The 20,754-nt window shown below is 39.8% G+C and overlaps 1 protein-coding gene across 1 annotated transcript; it reads left to right on the forward strand.

Annotated features, from left to right (window-relative positions):
• Positions 1-671: 671 nt before the first annotated feature.
• LOC113687066 (uncharacterized) lies at positions 672-20,325 on the forward strand. Its single transcript, XM_089191591.1, has 16 exons — positions 672-952; positions 3,801-4,001; positions 4,119-4,189; positions 5,375-5,444; positions 6,113-6,222; positions 7,786-7,825; positions 8,883-8,978; positions 9,696-9,839; positions 10,196-10,387; positions 10,836-10,988; positions 11,804-11,950; positions 12,462-12,605; positions 13,163-13,312; positions 13,824-13,976; positions 14,163-19,050; positions 19,525-20,325. Exons 2-16 carry the CDS (start codon positions 3,876-3,878, stop codon positions 19,545-19,547), a joined length of 6,507 nt encoding a protein of 2,168 aa, XP_089047717.1. The 5' UTR covers positions 672-952; positions 3,801-3,875; the 3' UTR covers positions 19,548-20,325.
• Positions 20,326-20,754: the final 429 nt, after the last annotated feature.

A 20,754-nucleotide genomic window follows, 5' to 3' on the forward strand; every position in this document is an offset into this window, starting at 1 on the left:
GTGCTATCTACAAGTTCACCATAGTATCGCTTTGATTAATACTATCAGTAATTGAGGGTGCTTATAGAGGCGAAGAGAAAACTACAGATAATGATGAAGAAATAACAAGCAAATGCGAACATGTAAGTGAAAAGTAACACCAAAAACCAAAACAGATGAAAAATGCACAAAAAACGGAACTAACTGTGCCGCTGAAATTATGGCATGGACAATTATGACAGCATCTTTCACTTAGCACTTACAAACCTGCCCCTGACAGCATGAAGGACATGATATTTGAAAAAAAAGATCAAATCTTCCATCTTAAGAGTTTTTTAACTTTCTTTTGTTGCGCGTAGCTGTAAACTAGCAAGGTGCACCGGCAAATTAAATCGCAACTGTACTAGACGACGAAATACATGACTTGCGAGACACGAGAAGAGCAACACTGTCAATGAGTTAACAAAGTAGATTTTCTTTTTCAATCAAGCGTTATGAACCTTGAGTAGAGTTTTCGTAACCCCTTTACAGTAGCAGCCACTGTGGTATATATCTCTGGATTCGCGGAGAATCTTCCATGACATTCGTCAATCAGCAGTTAAACGGTTGATTTATTATTCGGGAAAAAAAAATCACATCACCCTGTCTGATAACTTGCCCTTTAACATTTCCCTTCATGACGGTTTGGAGTCACTCTTTAAGATCAGCTTCCTTCTGGAATTGTTGGTTCTCCTCTTCAAGAGTGATATATGACGATCTCCCTAGGAACACTCAAAGTTAAACGATTTACACATTTTTCTCGTCATCTGGCACATGAAGTACAATACACACTGTCTGGTTTCAATTACAAACATATCATGTTTTAATCGTCACGCTATTGTTCATACTGAATGTCTCGAGTAAAGTGCAAATGTCTTCGTCGAGGACGTTACATCCAGTCATCTGAAATTCACTACTCAAGCGGGGACATCAGGTGAGACAAACGTGAAGTAAATACGCTAGCCAACATTCTCGGTGCTAATAGATTGATAGATGTGGAATCTGCCTCGAAAATCCTAGTTTCTCCGAAGCCATTGTCATTTAATATGGTGTAGAAACAACATTTACTTTTTCAATAGTACACAGACAGTGCTGAGATAATTTGTGGTGAGCGCTTAAGTAAACAATGTTTTTATGATCAACTTCAGTGCGCATTCAGGTGATCAAGACCGATCAAGAAGACAGACTCAGGATATTTTGTTCTACGCTTTTTTCACAAATAGCATGAATGTGTTTGATTACTGTCTCGGAAAAGCTGAAATACTTGTAAATGGCTTGCAACACGATACATCTAATTGGTAACGGCACTTTTTCAAACTTGGACGCTTCACTTTTCTATAATGCGAAGATCAGCGGTATATTACCTCTCCTGATGTAAAATTAATCAGAATTTCATAGCTATAGAACTCGTGAGGTTCGCAAACATATCATTCTGGTCACAAGAGGTAACAGATACATTTGACCTGTTGCTTCATAAAACAAACTGCGCAGACACTAACGGAAGAGAGTGAGACGAACTTGAAATTGCATGTACATTTAGTAGTTAACTGACGATATTGCATATGAACTTACGACTGAGATCTGGAGCGCATTCCCCTGGTTGTAGTAAGAGGCAGGGCGGAATTTCCTTCCCACATTTAAAATCCTGATAACCAAATTGTCCAATAATCTTATTCTGTTTACTTTGCGAATAGTCTCGAGAAGGCTCTGCGTTCCCTACGCGCTTGTAAGATCTGGTTAGCGGTGGACGGCATTGTTTCACCAAAGCTAGTAAGGCTTTATCTAGGTTTGTAAGCTACCACAATAAAATGGAAGGATCAGAGAAAAGTCTTTGATTGAGTCGCAGACAAAAATATCTAATACTTTGCAACAAAAGTGGAAGAATTCTCTAACCTTTGCTACATGGTACAATCAAGTGCACAACGTCCTCTGAAGGTGAAATCGAGAAGTGAAAGCATATTTAAGTTGTCTAGAAGTTGTGAGTATTAAAAGCGTGTCGTTATAAGTGTTGGAAGTGCGAGATTCAATAAATTTTGTTCGAGATTGTTGCAGGGATCCCACGCTGTCGGAAACTGCACAACTAGATTCATTTGCTGGGACACCCCGTCTCCGCGGCCCCCCCCTTACCATTGGTCTGCAACATGGCATAGAAACATTCGCAGTTAAACAACATTGGATGGGGAGGAGGGGCGAAAGGGCATCATAGACGTTGTTCTGGAGAAGTGTCCAAGTTAGGTCTGGGAGTCAAGGTGATTTCAAACAAAGCCACCTTTCATTTCGAACTTGTGTCGTCCAGATGACATCACAAGTGGAATTTGGAATAAATTCAGACCCATTCCTAAAACAGCTTTTATATCTGAACGCGAAAATTTTTATTCAAGCCGATATTATTTTCAAGTCTTACATAAAAGAAATCGTCGTCATTCTTAAATGTAGGGTAATTCAGGTAGACACCTGGTAATCAGTCCACCAGACAAATTTGAAATGTTCCCTGTTATGACAACAGACTGCGATACAAAACAGACAAAGAAAAGACGCCAGTAACAAATGACTCGAGACGTTTTCTCAGATCTGGTGGAGGGTTTCTGTTTCTGAAGATTTCTTTTAAGCTTAGTTATAAAACATATCGAAGGCGTTTTGAGCCAAGATGAATACGATCTGTGATCATGTTTATTGTTGTCACAATGTCCCGCAAAGATTTTCCGAGGAAAAAAATTCCAGCCTCTAAGAAGAATTTTTTCCCGGGCCACTGTTTATGTTTGTTCCTTTTAAAATACTCCTTTTGATTCGTATTTTGGGCGAGCGAATTCTCCCGCAATCTCGAGAATCAACCGGCAAACTGTGAGGCGCTATTGGTAAGCACGTGCAAAACTGATCGTGTAGCTTCCATATTCTTTCTTGCGGTCTTAAAAGAAAATTAACTTCGACTACCACAGTCCCACAGAGATAGAGAAGACTTCTAAATGTTTTTATTCTCAAGAAAAAAAAATCTAAAGATTTATGCAGACAAGCTTTTCTTGTTACAACTGAATAGGCCTTTGTTCTTTAAAGAAGTGGTTGACTGGTCGCCGTGCTGAAGTGATATCCAGAACACATCCGCGGAGTGGTTCTTGACTTGTCCCTTCTCAGTCAGTTTTACATCTCATTTTATTGTGACGAGTCTCGGTTCATCCTTAGGGTATTGCCGTTACTGTTATTGATTGTGCTCAGTCTGGGAGATTTTATTCGAGTCTGGCTGTTTTAATCCATTATGAAAATTATTGGCGTGACTTGAAACATGGCACGCGATCGAACGCGAATAAATTGTTGTCGGAACTTATGACGGATGTCAACACTTTAGTGACAATTATAGGTTGATAAACATTCGGAAGTTGATTTATTACAGTTTGTTTGCCTGTTTAAAGATATTAATCTGATTATCTCTTCAAGACGTTAAAAAACTACCAGACGCTAGAGTTGATTTTTCACATTTTTAAATAATTAAAGGTATTAATAAAAATCACTTGGGCGTGAGTAATTACTGCAAAAGTTGATTCATTGTGTGAAAGGATTTTATTCTACATATGAAATAACTCCATATTTACATGAAATTAGAAATGCTCTTTGCGTATCTGTTTGTCTTTCTGTGAAAATTAAAGGAAAGTTTGAAAATCTCTCTAAATCCATCGAGCATTTCAGCACTAAATTTTTCATGATACTTTGAACCAAAGAGCTGTTCGAGCCATATCAAGGACTTTGATTTTATTCAGACGAATGCACGTTTGTTATCTATATCACTTTAGGATATTTGCATAAGAAAGCCCGCAACTTATCGAGCAGTCACTAACCCAGGGCTTGTTTCGCGCCTGTTGCCGGCGATGGCTTCGTCCTCCGAGTCAAGACAGGAAGGTAAAAGGAGACTCAGCACTCGAGAGCAACGAGAGCAGTTCAACATCTACATTAATTCAGATCCTGCACTTATTGAGTCGAGAAGATGGATAGAGGTAAGCTTTCTTCACTTCAGAACCAGATGAAGGATTTGCATTTTGTTGTTCGCACAAGTACATTTTATCCGTCATTGATTGGGCTCCGATCAAGCCATTACTTACTTAATTTTTCAGGAGGTGACCAGAAAGGAATTTAAAAGTCACAATTTTCGAGAATCCCTCGCTGATGGCATTCTTCTCTGCGAGTGAGTACATAAAGCACTGAGTTTGTTTACGAATGTTAGATTTTTGTAAAAACGTCAAAAATTATGTAATCCTACGACTATTGCTGGTTTTTTTTCTGTATCATTTTAATTATTGTTTTAACTTGAGAAAACTTGACTCTATAATTTCATGGGATAACTTAGAAGGTGTTCGTATCGCGTAAGTTATTATTATTTTGAGATATCTGAGGAATAGCTGTTTTGAATTTGTCTCCGTTTGATATTTGTGACATGTAAAACCATCGATTGATCGTCTTTTAATGTGCTTGAAATAACTACTTTATTAACCATTAACCATTTGAACGACAAGAAGCTTAATGTCACGTTCTGAAGAGGACAAAGCAAACTGGCTTCTGCAGTAAAAGGCAAAACGTCAATGCTGCAAAATCAAAATAGGAAAAAACTTAATTAAACTGAAATTTTCATGAGGCCACCTGCCGGGCGCCACGTAGCATGTTACTGGGTGAAGTTTGTCTGTTTTCGAATTTGAAATGAAGAACTGCTACATGAATAGCGTGCTTCCAAAACATTTTAGCCTTAGCCGGCAGCTATGAAATATGTGATGCATGGACCAACGAAATAACTGATTCTTTCATTGGTAATTATATGCCAGTCTTGACCTAGTCTGGCGAGACTGTATCTGATGTAATTTACATTCATTAGCTAAACCTATTTGAACTGCGTGCTTGATATACTCTGAATTTGTGTTACTACCTCGCCATTTCTCCTCCTTGGCCTTAGAGTATCATTATGAATGTTACAAATGTGCGAAGGAAAGTCCTGCTTTTTTGGCAATACAATCGTATAATTATATTGACCTCCCTTGATTTCCACTCTAACAATTTCGTTATTGTTATCTTACTGTGAGGAAAACATCGATTATGATCGGAAAAAACTCATTACAAGGCCTTGATCACATTATACAAGCAGCAATAAATATCCACAAATTGTGTTTCAGCGTACCAGTATGTCACGTGACAAGTTTTCCCTGAGTGCTCATTTACATACGATGCTCAGTTGAATGTTTTAGACTGATACACGAGGTCACAAACTGATATATCAAATATTGTAACTATGATTCTTATTTATTTTATAGCCATATTTTACGTTTTACAAGATTCGCGCATAGTATAATTAGAAAGTTAAAAAATTCCTTTGCATTTCCAGATTAGTCGAAATTGTTGGAGGTATCTCACTTGGTCGAATAAACCGTCTACCGATTGCGTACGCTGGAATTGTAAGTAGGGGTTGAAGTGGTTAACCCCCCCCCCCCCACACCCCCCTCCCCCCAAAAAAACTTGAACTTTCAGACTGACAGAGCCAAGTTGTCTCACGGGCGTTAAAAACAACACCTGAGCAAATAACATGACAAATTTTTCTTCTTTTCAAGATCTCCATGAAAGTTATAATTTTGAAAAGTAAGTTTCACATGACACCGTTTATTTCTTATGTTATTCTTAACCACGTTTGTGCGGAAGATTGAAGCCCGCTTGAGATAATCATAAAAACTTCCTGAGAACAGAGTTGAATTGCCCAAAACTTAGATCAGGCTGGTTCCAGTAACTGATACAAACACTGATGGATGGTGGTCAACAACTTACAAATGTTCTTATTTGGGGAGATGTTTTATAGCTGATAGACATTCAAAGCTTGTCGTCGCATGCATCAGAAACGCCAACCAGTGATTAAGTGAATCAATGCCATTTTTTTTTCTAAGTTTTGCACATATGCCTCATTTAGTTTCTCATTTTGTTTCCTATTTCCTTCATTAGAATACAAACAGGCTGGTATTTTTCACGTTGGTGCATAAGAGCAACTAAGCTGCGAGTTCTTAGTACCTTAAAGATGTGCTACTAATTTTCCCATGTCTTCAATAATATTTTTTTCATATCTTCAATACAACAGGACAATATCAACTTATTTTTCAAAGCCTGCGAAAGACTGGGATTGCAAAGGCTTCATCTTTTTGACGTCACTGATCTTCACGAAGTGACGATCCGACGCGGTGATTCAACGTAAGTAAAGATCATTAAACTTTTACATCAGACACAATGCAAGCTTGAAGACTGATTTGTAAACACGTTTTTTTTAATGTTGATAATTTCAAGACTAACAATTTTTAAGTAGGTCTAACTTATTAATAAAAGAACTGATTATATACAGCCGGTAATTCTGTGGAGGTCTTAACTTTCGCACTTGCGAAGAACAGTGATTTTAGAAAAAGAAGAATACAAACTGTCCGTTTTTCGGTCGACAAGTATTACACCGTAAGAATATTTCTCACAATGAACCACTGGCTCTTCTCATTTTGTCTGGGGACAGGCTCCTGAATGGGCCTCGATCAACAAGAGATGGTAAAAAGTGGCAGAGTAGCCGGCTAACGGGTCGATTGGGCGGTGGGACCAATTTCCCTTCGCTCTTTCGTTTTCACCAATTTACTTTTGGATTCTTTTCGAAAGCAATTTTTTTTAATACAACATCTAGTTACCGAACGGTTGCTGATGAGCCAATTCGGGTAAGCCGGTATTCTACTTACATATATATAGCACGTTTTTTTACATGCCGCGATCATATACCCTCTTCACTTGAGGATATACGATTTGCGTTTGCACGTGCAGCGGGGCTCTTTGTTCCGCGTTCTTTTATTATGTTTGTCTCCGGAGATGTCACAAAAAGGCTAAACGACCGACGATCTTTTCTATAGAACGAGGTAGTTATCGCGGAACTATAAAGGGTCCTGGTTGATATCGTATAAAACAAGATTAAATGAAATGCTTACCTCTGAGGTTGCCTCTGAAATAATAGCCACTTTGAAAAGACACTGATTCGAAATAATAAGGACATCATTTTAAAATGACGTAAATGTAGGCAGGTCCAAAAATCCGGACAAATTTGGAAAGTTTCAAATTCCTTACACCATGGCGAAAAGTCGATTGTGTTTCATGTCACGCAGCATTTTATCGACTTAATTTGAAATCAAACGACTTACGAAGTACAAAGCATAATTAATTTTCTCTTCAACAGTTTTAAGATTAACATACTGATGAGTTCACAGGATTTTCATTATTTTCGGTAGAAAGCAAGAAAAATAAATCTCGAATCTCAACGGAAGTCGCTTGTGTTACTTGCGCAATTTATTTGGGTCACTGAATGCTCAAAAATAATCCTATTCACCGCGGAACGTTTGTCTTTGCTCATTGTGGAATGCGAAGATTGTTCTAGGTATTGTTGTTAGAGTTGTATTGGGTTTGAAATCTTTTGATATTCCGCCGCGCTGTATTTTCCTCTGGGACTTATACAGAAGCTTGTCCTTGAGTGTTTGACTCTTATGTTTTCCATATTGCTCTCAGTCCGTTAAAACCGTAGGTATAATGAATGTATTTTGCTTGTATTTACCTTCATTCGAATTCGTGTTTGTATTTATTGCGTCGCTGTCTGTGACTTGTCACAATGACATGCGAATTGAACAAGAGATCGCGCGACGCATTTTGATTAGTTGTTCGATTCGACTTGTGACTCGATTCCGGTCGAAAACATATCCCTTACGCTGATAAGGATTCATTTCTTTCGAATTTCAGGTCATCGAGATTAAAGGAAACACAACGGAGGCTACAGAATGTAAGTATTAACAACAATCTATTCAAAATCGTTATAATAATCTTTTTATCCCTGGAATAGATTCGTAATCTTCAAGCAGAAATCAAAATATACGTCTGGGTAACGTGGTTAAATCTCAAGCTCTGTACACCTTCTGGATGTCCCCGTACCTCGTTAGCACAAAAACACCTGGGTTTCGATCGACTGTTTAAGGAATAATTTGGTTTTGCTCCGTAACGGTGATAGGGTTTGGTTTACGAACCAAAACTGTAAGGATCATATGTTATGAGTCTGGAGGTCGTCTGAATCGTCTTGGTGACTCGAAAACAGTCATAACATAGAGCAACTGTATTTTCTTAGTTATTTTGTCATAACCACCCTTATAAGACGTTGTGTTTCCATTTAACAACACTTATTCCCTCGACTTCATAAAGGATTTAGTAATCGTAGATTTCGCCAACCGTCAACGACGGTAATTTATTTTTCTCGACCAAACGGTACGTAAATAGCACATACCCGATTGATTTCATTATGTTTCATCAAAATGCAATTTATCTGTACGGATTTATTCGAAATCGATGGTTTTTAAAAGCACGATTTATTTTTATCAAAAAGAATTTTCAAGAGAGTAAGCTGGGCGCTTTACCGTACTGCGGGGGTCAATTGATCGCCATTTTGAATTGTTCCTTGTTTATCAAGTGCGCGGGAATGAAATTTAAATTCCTCTGACGCCGAGGCAACCAAGCGGAACCGCGGGCTCAATATCGTACATTTTACCATCGGGATGTGAATATAACTGCGCAGTACAAAATCAAACAAAACTAAGAGATGGCGACGCAAATGCGAAGAAGTTGACGCGACACAGGTAACAATTACAAATGAATTGTTGCTTACTGTTTAGGTGAATATAAAAGTAGTTGAGATCTCCACCTCAAATGAAAGAATATTTGCGCGAATGAAACCGCAGCCTTAACATTATGGTTGACGCCATAACCTAATGTTATCCATAACAGGTTTTTTTTCACGCAAAGAGACAGAACAGCTTTCACATGACGTTATTTTATTGGATTTTTTGCAGGTTACGATCACAATACTTTGGTTAGCCAAAGCAGCTCACAATCGAGGTTATCAGGGTCCTGCTCTTGACTACAGCTGCTTTGATCATCTAATTCCGGTAACAAAAAGCTCGAGGCTATTCATTTTACCAACTGGGTTGAAAACGTAAATTAGCCACCGTAAAGGATAAAAATCGCTCTGACGAAGGGCTAACGCTCGAAACGTCAGCTTTTTTACCCTTTACGGTGGCTAATTTACGTTTTCAACCCAGTTTTTAACACTAAATTACCTGCTATACTCTCCCACCGACGCAGCACCACAGTTTCTTTAGAAACTTACCCCTTTATTCATTTGACCATTTCATTTAAATCATAAACCATAAAATATATTTTGGTAAAAGGAAAAAATAATAATATCGTAGCAAAGCATCCAGGATGCTTTCAAAACAATTAATCTTATATCACGAGTTTTGTATGACTCGTGATTAACAGTATTTTGTCACGCGATAACAAGGCATGTTCTCCATCTACTTAAAGAAATTAATTTTTGATGCTGCTTCCATGCAATCAGTTACTTCCAATAATTATTACCCTGTTCCATCAAACTAATCTTAGTCCTATGAATGTCTTTGTTGCACTCCGGATATTTCTTCAGCCAAAAATGGAAGTGAATCAATTGCGTGATAGGAAAGTTGTGGGTGATTTTACGTAGCGAAAAATAGTCTATCAAGTGATGTTTGTCTAACCTGCATGAAAAAGTAAAGAGGAAACTACTACCGAAAGAGAGAGTGGTATTCTTTCAATAAACCAGACTTACTTGCGAATTTTCTTTGCAGCAAACGAATTTCGGCAAAAAGAGGCGAGGGTCACGAAAGAGACATTCTTTAAGTGAACTAGAAACGCGAGACAAAGTGTTTGATAGGATTAACATCAGTGACAAGAAGGAGAAATTTCGGAATCTTGAAAACCAAGCCAAGCAGGTAAGCATCCAATTTCTTGGCTTCAGTTGATAATCACAGTAGTTTACAAGTACTCTAAACCACAAAAATCAGACTGCGTATTTTGCTTGTCTCATGAAAGCCAGGTTGAAAGGCCTGGGATAAGTGCTAAAAAACAAGTTTGGCGGGGGGAGGTCTCGAGGGGGAGGAGGAGGGGATTTAGATGTCTAGCTTCCACGAGGCAAGGGTCTCGCGCGATTCCTTTCGCGCCGCGCAATCAAACCACCTGTTTGGTACGCAGTCAGTGAGCTACAGAGAGGTGGTGGATCTTGAGGCAAGCCAATATTTGTTTTAGACATGAGTTCTAATCTCCCTCTTTACTTGTCATCTTTACACAGAACATCGTGCATTTGGAATTAAACAGACGTAAATCAACCGGAGGAATTTTGAAAAGAAGTAGAGAAAAAAGTTTAAGTTGGAACGAGGAGGATTTAATACACAGCTACACAGACAATAATTATCTTCGGAAAAGAATGCCGGATCCAAAATTTCACGAGAAAAAAGACATGTACGACCACCGTGATCAACTTGTGAGTATAAATGACTTGACAATCACAATGCGGTACACATTTTGAATAGAAACTAGCAATGCTTTCCATAAAAGTCTTCATGTCAAGGTCATTATCGGGGCCGAGGTCATTTTTTCTCTGCCTGCCACCTTCTCCCACCAATCAGGGATCAGAACTGCTGTAAGCCCATTTTTGACTTTCCTGACTTTTACCACCCTCCCCTTCCCTCCCCCACTACGTTGATTGTAGGTTATTGTCAGTACTGAGATTTCATGGAAGATCACCTGGTCATAATGATTTTGTAAAATATACAATCATAACTTATAAGTATATTTATAATTATGGCCAATATTAACCAAAGTCGGCCAGTAATTGATACCACAGAAACAGCGTATACTTAATTCATCGAGAGTCTGATTTGAATGAAGCGTTTTATCTGAATTTTGTCCATTTTTTGAATAAATACCAGGACTCAAATCAAGAAAGATCTCGCCGTCGGTCGAGTGGTTCTTCGGACCGCGGTCTTACGTCACCACCACCGATTTCACTCGGTAGGAGAGTTGAGGTGGACTTGAAAGAGAAACAAAAGAAATTCGAAGGGCTTGACAAAAACGCGGAAGAGGTAACTACTGGAATTGAATTTTAGACTGAATACGTACGTGAAAAAATTTCAGTTTCTTGTTCTGAGTTGATTAACCGTTTCAACCTTGTAGCCTGAATGAATTATAACGTTGAATTAACCCTGCGACTCTAATAAGTGATTGGAGAGGAAACTTTCCTTACAGTCTCTATATTCTTTCCAGCGAAAGATGATGAGAAAACATGAAATAATCTCTTAGAGGAAATTTTATGGATTAGTCACTCAATTCTGGCCAGTAAATAAATGTAAGAGTATCAGTTAGGAGATTAAACTCTTTTGGGGGTGAAATTGTAAACTGCTAATGAAAGGTACATACCATAAACACGCTTTTGGTTGCTGATCAACCTGCCATATTTTACACTGCAATTCTGTTGACATGACAACTGCGAATATTGCTCCACCTTCCCGATGGATGCTGGTCCATTGTTTATCACACCACACCAGCCCACCTGCCCTCCCCCCCCCCCCCCCCTCCTCCTTTAGAAATTCTCCAGGTTTTCCCGGCAACTCTTCGGTAAAATTCATTTTTCTTGGGTGGAAGGACACCTCTAGAGTAAACATACGTGCCCATAGAAGGAAAAATAACCCAGGCCAGTTATCGGAGACGGAGCTCTCGTTCTCATGTTTAGCACGCTAACTCACAGACCCGAGGGTCATTAAACAAACATGACGCATACTTGTTCACATTTGGGCTACTTTGGAAGTGCGAAATCAGCTGTCGTTATCCTTAAGCTCGAGTCTTCCACCGAGTTTAGTTTTGTCGGTTCTGTTTTTATTCTGGTGATTTTTTTTGCCAGCAATCTGCTGTGTTGAAAGGCAAAGCACGGCCAAAGTCCTGGGGACCTGGAGAGATAAGAAAGGCACTGCAGAAACAAGGCTCTGTTGATGTAGCGTTCAAGGAAAAACACCAAAACTACGAAAAACTTCAGCGTCAAGCAACTACGGTATGAAAAGTAATCACAAGGCACTACAAGTATTGTTGCCAAGTAGTTTTCTCCGTGTACACTAGACCCTCCGCTAAAGTTGTGAACCTAATGACGCACTAGCAAATTTTTCACTCAACAAATTTGATTCGATATACTAAGTCAATGTTTCACGTTACATAAACTTGCCTCGCCACATTGTAAAGTGTTTATTTGTATAGCATATTTCAAAAATTGCTTGAAATTCTTTTGTTCGTTTCGCAGACTATTACCTAATTTTACCAGCTTTTAAATGGTTTAAATGAAATGGTCTTTACAAAGATTTTTGTGACTGCCATAGATGATTAAGTGGGCATTTCCACGAACTTGGACTGCAAAAGCAACCCGCTCTTATGAAAATAAACGATAAATATCTGTAAAAGCAGGTGGCAGTTTACATTTGCATGATAATTAGCCATTATAATCGCTCTGTGTCGGGATGACATCTTTGTATAGCTTGTACGAACGATATTTCTTTGTATATTCGATACAGGAAAGTGCTGTGTTAGAGGGGAAGTTACGGCCGCACGCAGATAGGGATGGAAGACCAGAAAAAGTAATTCTTGGAGGAAGATCAGATGTGAAACTCCGTGAGAAACAAAAAGATTTTGAACAACGTGATTATCAAGCTCAAAGGGTATTGAACTTATACAAGACTAAAATGAAAATATACCTACGATTTTAAATTCTTCTAGATAATGATATATCATCATCTCGGTCCGCTTCCAGAGACTTTTATGATTTAAAATTTGCAGCAGACAAAGCAGCAAATATTTGGATTTTGCCTTGAAACAAATTAACTTGTTCGACTCAATTTGGAACGGTTTCGCTTGTTATATTGGGCAACGACGCTTCTGAAATTAAACAAAATTTAATTATCTGCAAGAGACTTAAGCGAACGAAAGATAGCTTATTTTGATACGTGCTAACTGTAAAATGCAACGATTAAGAAACGAGCGAAATTGTTGTGTAATCTTAAAGACCAATGTTTAAATTCTTCACTGTTTTAAATTGCATTGTTAATATGCGCTTGTTGGCAGAATATAAATCACCAATTATGGGTAAACACGTCATAGAACAAGTTACAATATAACAATGTTGGATGCACCAAACTGTGCATGATGATAAGACATGTTGTCTGCGGTGTGTGGGTGCTTCAGTATGAAGAGCTTATTTTACTCTCCATCTCGGTAGGAGAAAGCCGTTCTCGAGGGAAACCTTCGTACGTCCGCCACAGACGGAAAAGCAATACGTCCCAACTCTGTCATGATTCCAAAACGTGAACAGATTAAGCTGAGCGAGAAAAAAGCAACTTTCGAACAACTTGATAAGCAAGCTGAACAGGTGAATACACTTTTATTTTTCATCCGAAATTCAAGTCGTTTCATTTATTAATTAAGATAAGTGATCCATCCATCTCCTTAGGTTATGAATAATAAAATATGCTTGTTGCTTTCTTTTGAGCTTTCTTTTTGGTCTAACACCATGTCGCTTCATCAACAGTGCCGACACTCCAGGTCTGAGGTGATAATTAAGCGTTCGAGTCGCTCCTGTAGCATTTTCCTTATCTTGACATGGATGAAACTTCTGTTAACTTGATAATTGCATCAATAGTTGTGTAAACTGATCTGTGTTTCTGGTATTCGAAAGTTGGTGCAAATATCGTCGAAGTACTATCGAAGTATTTTTGGCGTTTTCGGTATTTTCGTATCCTGTAACCTTGCTTCAAATTTACCTGAAGATTTTTAGGTCGTTTTTAGAACTCGAGGCAGATACAGGTTATGACCGAAAGCACTCGAAGAAGAACCTCTTTTAGTAAACATTACTGATTTCCTTTATTTATATTTCCACTCAGGACTCGTCGATTCTTCGTGGCCAGTATAAACCACCGCCAACAGATACTGGCAGCCTTAAGAGATCATCCAGAGTTGCCCTTCCGAGAGATGCAAATGTTGGTCTTTTAGAAAAGCAGCGCACTTTTGAAGATAAAGACTCTCAAGCGCGGAAGGTGTGATGAAAATTATTTTGTGGCAGCAAAGCACTACTTATTTATAGCTAGTCTGACACTAATTACATTCTGAGCGAGATGTTTACCTTCCTATCCCGTCATTTTGGATAAAACACACGCAGTAACTGTATATTGAAAATGCATTAATGTCAATGAAAATGATTGTCATAATTTTCCTATCTATAGGAAAGTGAAATTCTTCAAAAGAACAAACGAAATGCATTTGATAGCCCCGTTAAAGAACCCACACCACTGAGCACCTCTACGCGGCCACGGATTGCTGGTTTCCAGTCCTCCTTAGACAGAAAATGGGTTGCCTCTGACGTCTCAAGGCAAAGCCAGCAGGAGAGGCCCTCTCGACCAGTGTCCAACTATTACGACTACAGCAGCTTCAATGACTACCCAAGAGCAAACGGTTTTGATGAAATTACCGCAAGTACAGAAGGTATATACCGAGTGTCAGTTGAAGAACCAGTAGAATCCGTTCCTTCGGTTGGATATGAGCAAATGAACACTTGGCAGAATCAACGAGGATTTTCAGAGGAACAAAGAAGCTCGAAACATGATGAACGCTTAGATAAAGACAGAAACGGAGAGTATTCCGACTATGTGAAGCGACGTTATGAAGAGTCCAAGAGGAGACAGGGGGAAGAACCTGTGGAGATAAACTTAACGGATGCCAAAAACCTGTCTTATCGTGATCTTGTTCGCGCTCCACGCAAAAAGTCCCGCGAGACGTTCATACGCGAAAAGAATACCGTCGTTCCAGCGGAAGAAATGCCATGGCGGAAGGAAGTTCGAGAGGTCAAAGAGAAAAGACATCTTCTTTCTGATGAAGAGCAAGATGCTAATTATGCGCCACGGCCTACCTCGCCACGTTCTGAATTGGGTAAGTCACAGTATCTTGAACTTGTCGCTCCGCCCTCTAAAAAAGAAGTGTACGCTTTCGATGGAGAGAAAAATTCAGCGGGCGAAAATGCCGAAGAAATGCCATGGAGAAAAGAGGTCAAAGATATAAGAAGATCTGCATCTGTAGAAGAACCCCAGCAATCGAATGCAGAGCACACGCGGATTCGACCTCCCTCGCTAAAGACCCGTGATGCGTTTGTGACTACAAGGGATGACAAAGACGAAGAAGAGATGCCGTGGAGGAAAGAGGTAAGGGAACTTCAGGAGAAACCAAGAACAGAAGATGACCTGGAGTATCAAGGTGACAAACCACCGCCTAAACCGGACTCGTCACCCAGTCCAAATTTCCGAAAAATGTCTTACAAAGATTTCATAAATGTGCCTTCAAAAAAGCGTCGGGACATTTTTCAGGCTCAGCTCCAAAAAGAAGAGGAAGAAATGCCTTGGCGAAAGGAAGTACGTGAAATAAAAAAATCGATGGCAGAAGACGAAGAAGGAGAATACCAGAAAACGTCTGCGACTCCAGCTCACTCTGCTCCGGAACAAAATGACCGATCATTTGGCTATAAAGAGTTTTCACCCAAACCTATCGCAAAACCAAAGGAAGGCTTGTTGGTTTCTCAAGATAAGGAGGAGCAAGAGATGCCATGGCGTAAAGAAGTGCGTGAAATGAAAAGATCAGTGCTCGAAGATGAGCCCGTGAAGCGTTCGTCTGCCAAAAATGTTCATTCGTCACAAGAAGCAACCAGAGACTATCGGAAACTCTCGTATCGTGACTTTGTTGCTAGACCGAGGAAAAAATCTTTTGAGAGCTTTTTATCTGGCGAAGAAAAGGAGAAGGAAGAGATGCCGTGGAGGAAAGAAGTACGGGAGTTAAAATATAGACCTCCTGATGACGAGGAAATCAAGCAGTCATCTCGTTCCGAGCTTCAATCCTCTAACGACGATTCCTTTCATAACATCCGTGATCATTCCACTCAGCGGGTTACAGAAAGTGAGCGTGAAAGGAGTCGAAAAGAGCCTTATCATGCCCCCTCTGCTGGAGTTCAAAACATGTCGTACAAGGATTTTGTTTGTCCACCATCGAAAACAGATGAACTGCAGGGTCAAGTACAGCATAAGACTAGAGTGAAAGACCTAACCAGGAAGTTTACAGATATCGAGGCAGAGAACACTCTTCCCAGAAAAGGCAGGCCGCCAGCACAGAAATCTCTGGTGGACATTGGAGAGCTGAAGCGTATCGAACGCGAAATGAGAACAAAAAGTTGGCATGGCTTCCCAGACGATTACGACTCAGATGACGAGTATGAGCGGAGAAGGAACCGCTCAGAAGAAGAAGCAGAGGAAAGAGTTAGGCAGCACTATCATCGCGAGAACATTTCTGGAATGGAGGAGCTGGACGACGTGTTTCAAGATCCAGAGGGATACTTCGACCAGATTCGAGCTCCTCCGCCAGAGAAGTTTGACGAAGTGGTGGTGAAAGAAGTGCCTGTTCAGCATAATGCTCCTTCCTGGAATGAACGTGATGACAGAGGGTTGCAAGTAGTGACAGTACGCTCAACAAATGACCATGATCATTACAATCGATATGACTTACACAAACAGCCATTTTCGTACTCTCCCGATTCAGATAGCTATTACGATAAAAGCCCTCCCATGGATGGATCTCTTTCAAATAACACCCTATTAGATGATCGAGTTGTTGTGAAGCAGACCTGGATTCAGCCCAATCGGGTGGAATTACCTGAGGCCTCTCCGAATCCTCCAGGACACGAGGGCAGAAAGAATGTCCATAACGAATATGCTGAAAGAGACAATGGTCAATTTCTGCCACAACGTAGAGATGAGCGAACATACCAGCGAGATAACATAAAGAGTATACCGTTCAAACCAAATGGTGGTTATCATAGAAACGACGAAACCTTTTCGTCAAAGAGCGTTGATCTTAACGAAGAGAAATGTTTCATTGACGAGAGTTATTATTCAGAACACAGCCGGCTTTACTATCCAGGAAGTTATGGTTACAGAGGCAGGAATCAAGGTCAAATCGATGACGATGATTGGAAATCAAGAGAAGTTCGTCCTGGTCTACAAAATCATGGAAATCAGTCAACCAAAGTATCTAAAGGTGACAATGCCATGGTTTTCGGCTCTCCGATTATGGTCACTGCCAAACCAAGACCCCAACAGCCGACACAAAATGAAGGCCAAGGGGATTATAGACACGAGCAACCTGGAGTGTACGACTTCATACCAGTCAAAGAAAGGGTTTTGAATGACAGAGATGTAATTCCAGCTAAAAGAGAAAGTTCGTATTTCAGCAGAAGAACCGTTGAGCCCATGCCAAATAATAAGGAACAAATGGAAAGTGCTAGGCGACTTGTTTTACAAGACATTAAACACCGCGGGGAAAACGAAGTCAATAAACCACCGCAAGAACCCAGAATGTCGTCTCGTCCACAAGTGTTTGGCGTGTTTGCACGCACTGATCAGAAAGATAGTTACAACCGTGACGATATGCGAGAACGTCAACCATCCAACTTGCCTCAGAAGGAGTTAGAGAACAACTTTCAGGAACGCCGACTTCACGACACGCAAGATAATTTACAGGGTTTCAATGCAGGCGTAGATCGGCAAGGTGCGACTTTGTACTTGGAAAGACGACTCCAGCAGGAAGAAAAGAGATATGATTACGAAAATAGTGCCTCCAGTCACACTGAGTTGCATCCTGTGGTTGTAGCTACGGTAGAGAGCGAAACTCGAAAGTGGGGAGATGGAGTGTTTGAAACATCTCCGAAAGATGAAAATCGAGCCGCGAGGGGACGAGTCATAAACTTTTCATATGAACAGGAAGATGAAATGCATGAGGGACACAAGAAAGAAGGTACAAACGTGATTGGCAATGATACGTCTGTTCACGTGGCTGCGAATCTTGTTCAGGTAGAAGGTTACGACGCTAGCTGGAAACAGGAACAAAAACAAAAGGAAAAGATGGTGAGAGAGCAGTTGCGGGATGCTGAATATAGAGAAAAATACAGAAAAGAATTCGAGGAAAAAAATCGGAAACAGCGGGAAAACTCGAAGTACCTCATGAGTCAGGTACAAATGAGGGCGACTATGGATGCTGAAGAAGATGATGTAGAAGAAATAGAGAGAGCGCGTAATGATAACATTGGCGAACGAAATGAGATTCCACCGAGGAAAAGCCACTCCAGCGACGAAGACGTTTTGAAAGCGGTTGCAGCAGAAGAAGACTATTGGCAGGAAAATTTAAGCAAAAAGATAGGAAGTGAAAAGAAGGATACTAGACATAGTGAACCTCCCAGAAGAGTCAGTAGTAGCGAATCGCTGACGCGGATCAATGGAATTGACTATGTTAGCGAAGACAATGTGGTCCGCAAAGAGAAAAAGTCCTTTGACCAGGAAGAACATCTTCGGAAACTTAAAGCAGAAGAAGAATCAGTGGCTCAAGAGGCTGAAAGGCAGATGAGAGAGAGAGCTGCTTTGAGACAACAAGCACAAGCCGAAGAAGTCATCATTACGCCGGTGGAGAAGCCTCCCGTAGAATTCTCAGTCAATGAGGAAATGTTTGCTGACCTCCCAACTGAAGAAAAACACAACAAACACTTTTATGATGAAAATAGCAATTACAGTGGACCGAATACAGAAACGTCTGTCCTAAGAAACGGATACCACAATGACGAGGAATACACGCTTCGTAAACAACTGGAACACGAAGAGAATGAAAGACATTATTCAGATTACATCTCAAAACCACAAGCAGAGGTGCTTCCAACTAACGGACATTTAGAAAGTGATGTTCACCACAAGACGCCCGCAAAACTGCTGAGAGAAAATGGAGACCAGTATTACCAAGATAACATCCCGGGAAATTCCGACGCAGCTCCAGAAGTAAACGGTTTTGAAGGTTATAGTATATACGAGACATTCATTCATGGCGAAAGCAATCACGTGATATGTGCCAGTTGTGGCACCTCAATTGAGAAAAGTCCATCGATGTACATAGCAGAATTGGACCGATACTGGCATGTTAACTGTTTTAGCTGTGTGGTGTGCAGAGCGTGGTTTGGTGACGAGTACAGTCCAGTCCTTCATATCACCAACTCCATGTTACATTGCGAGAGATGTTACATAACGGATGAAGGTAAGTGACATATGATATGTCCCGTTAGACCGCAGACACTTTCCAAATCCCCCATTTTAGGTGCGACCGTCGTGAAACATCAGACATACGCTCAAAGTGAACCCAGGTGAAATGCCCATGAGTGTGCCCTTTGTTTTGGTGATTGTTTAGAGAGAACTCAGAAACTCCTTAAAAATTATGAAACGAAAACAATTTTTGGGGCATCAAAAGGGCTGTTCTTGACTTCTCTTCCCCGTGTAAATCCATCTTAAAGCCACCTTATTATTTTAATCTGATCACCCTATCGGGCCTTCTTATACAAGCCAGTGATTTAACTGTCGGGTTCCAGTTTCAGTGGTCTTTAATTTATCGTGTTGATGCATCGATCTATTGGACGACAACAAAAAAAAAAGAACCCACGACTATTCTGATGTTTGTATCTCTAGTTCATCATCTGCAAATATTTCCTGATCTGGCATTCATCTTTTTTCGTAGGTGAAAGATGTACCGAGGTGTAGACTCAGACTAGTTTTAGAGACCTTTTTAAAGATGTCAATGTCAGTGAAAACTATTTTAATCTATTTCATTTTATTATTTTTTTAAGTTTAAATATGAATAATTAACGCATTAGCACTGAGAGACGCTTCGTTTACCAGGTTACCCTTAATAGCAGCAAAGTATATTTTTATCAGGCATATGGTTATCTCTCATTTTATAGTGATCTTCAAGGCGTTTTACAAACAATGCTTGGTTTTCTCTCCGTCGTAATATGCTAATTGTAAGCGGCGTTTACTTTGGAAAGTAAGGCGAGTTAAACAACGTTGCTAAATTCCATTTACAATTTACTTTTTCTTATTGAACTAAATGTCAAGAGAAAGCCCAAACGGTTATTGCTATAGACCAACAGTCGGCCACGCATCGATTTATGGAGGGGGACAATTTGTTCAATAATTTAGTTCGTTTCGTCGTGGACGGAAGGATGATCACCATGCAGATTATTTTATCGTTATACTGTGAAGACAAACATTTGTTCTTCAAAGTTATTGTGTTAATGTTTTATTCATTTTGTTTTCGTAGAATTAGCCAGTCAAACAACATTATAATTTTACTACTTACGTAAGAACATTTAAATTTCATTGTAATGAGCTGTAGTCCTTAGGCAGGACTCTTTACAAGTAGAACTTTTTTAACAGAGCTATGTTTGTAAATATTATGATAAACCTAAAAAACATTTTGATTTTTCCATACTCCGTGGAACTTAAAAAATAAAATTAAAAAATATTGTGAAATCGCTAACATTTTCTATTGTTCTTCCTCTTTTTTCGGGTGAGGTATTAAAAAAAATTTTGCAAGCCTTGATTGTTGAGGTAAATCGCCGTTGCCATCAATCAAGAGTCTATTTCCGAAATGGCCTAAACAGTAGCTCACTTGTGGCGTAACGATGTAAATATTTCGGTCCTATGACTTAAAAGTTTTTTTTTCTTGGCTGCAATATCACCCCATCATAAAGAAAACTATCTAAAACCATGAAACTCGATACGAATTCAGAGCTATACGTATTGATGGAATCACAATAATAAATTGAAGACAGCCTTGACATCTCCATAGCTCGAAAGCGTCTTGTGAGTGCAATGAATATACACTGGTATAATGGCAACGTTAAACGATAAACTATGGGTACTCCTTCAGCTTTTAAGCACACTCCACGTCAATTTCTTTACTCCT

The sequence above is a fragment of the Pocillopora damicornis genome, chromosome 13, assembly GCF_964200805.1.
Source record: "Pocillopora damicornis chromosome 13, jaPocDami1.2, whole genome shotgun sequence".
Classification (NCBI taxonomy): Eukaryota; Metazoa; Cnidaria; class Anthozoa; order Scleractinia; family Pocilloporidae; genus Pocillopora; species Pocillopora damicornis.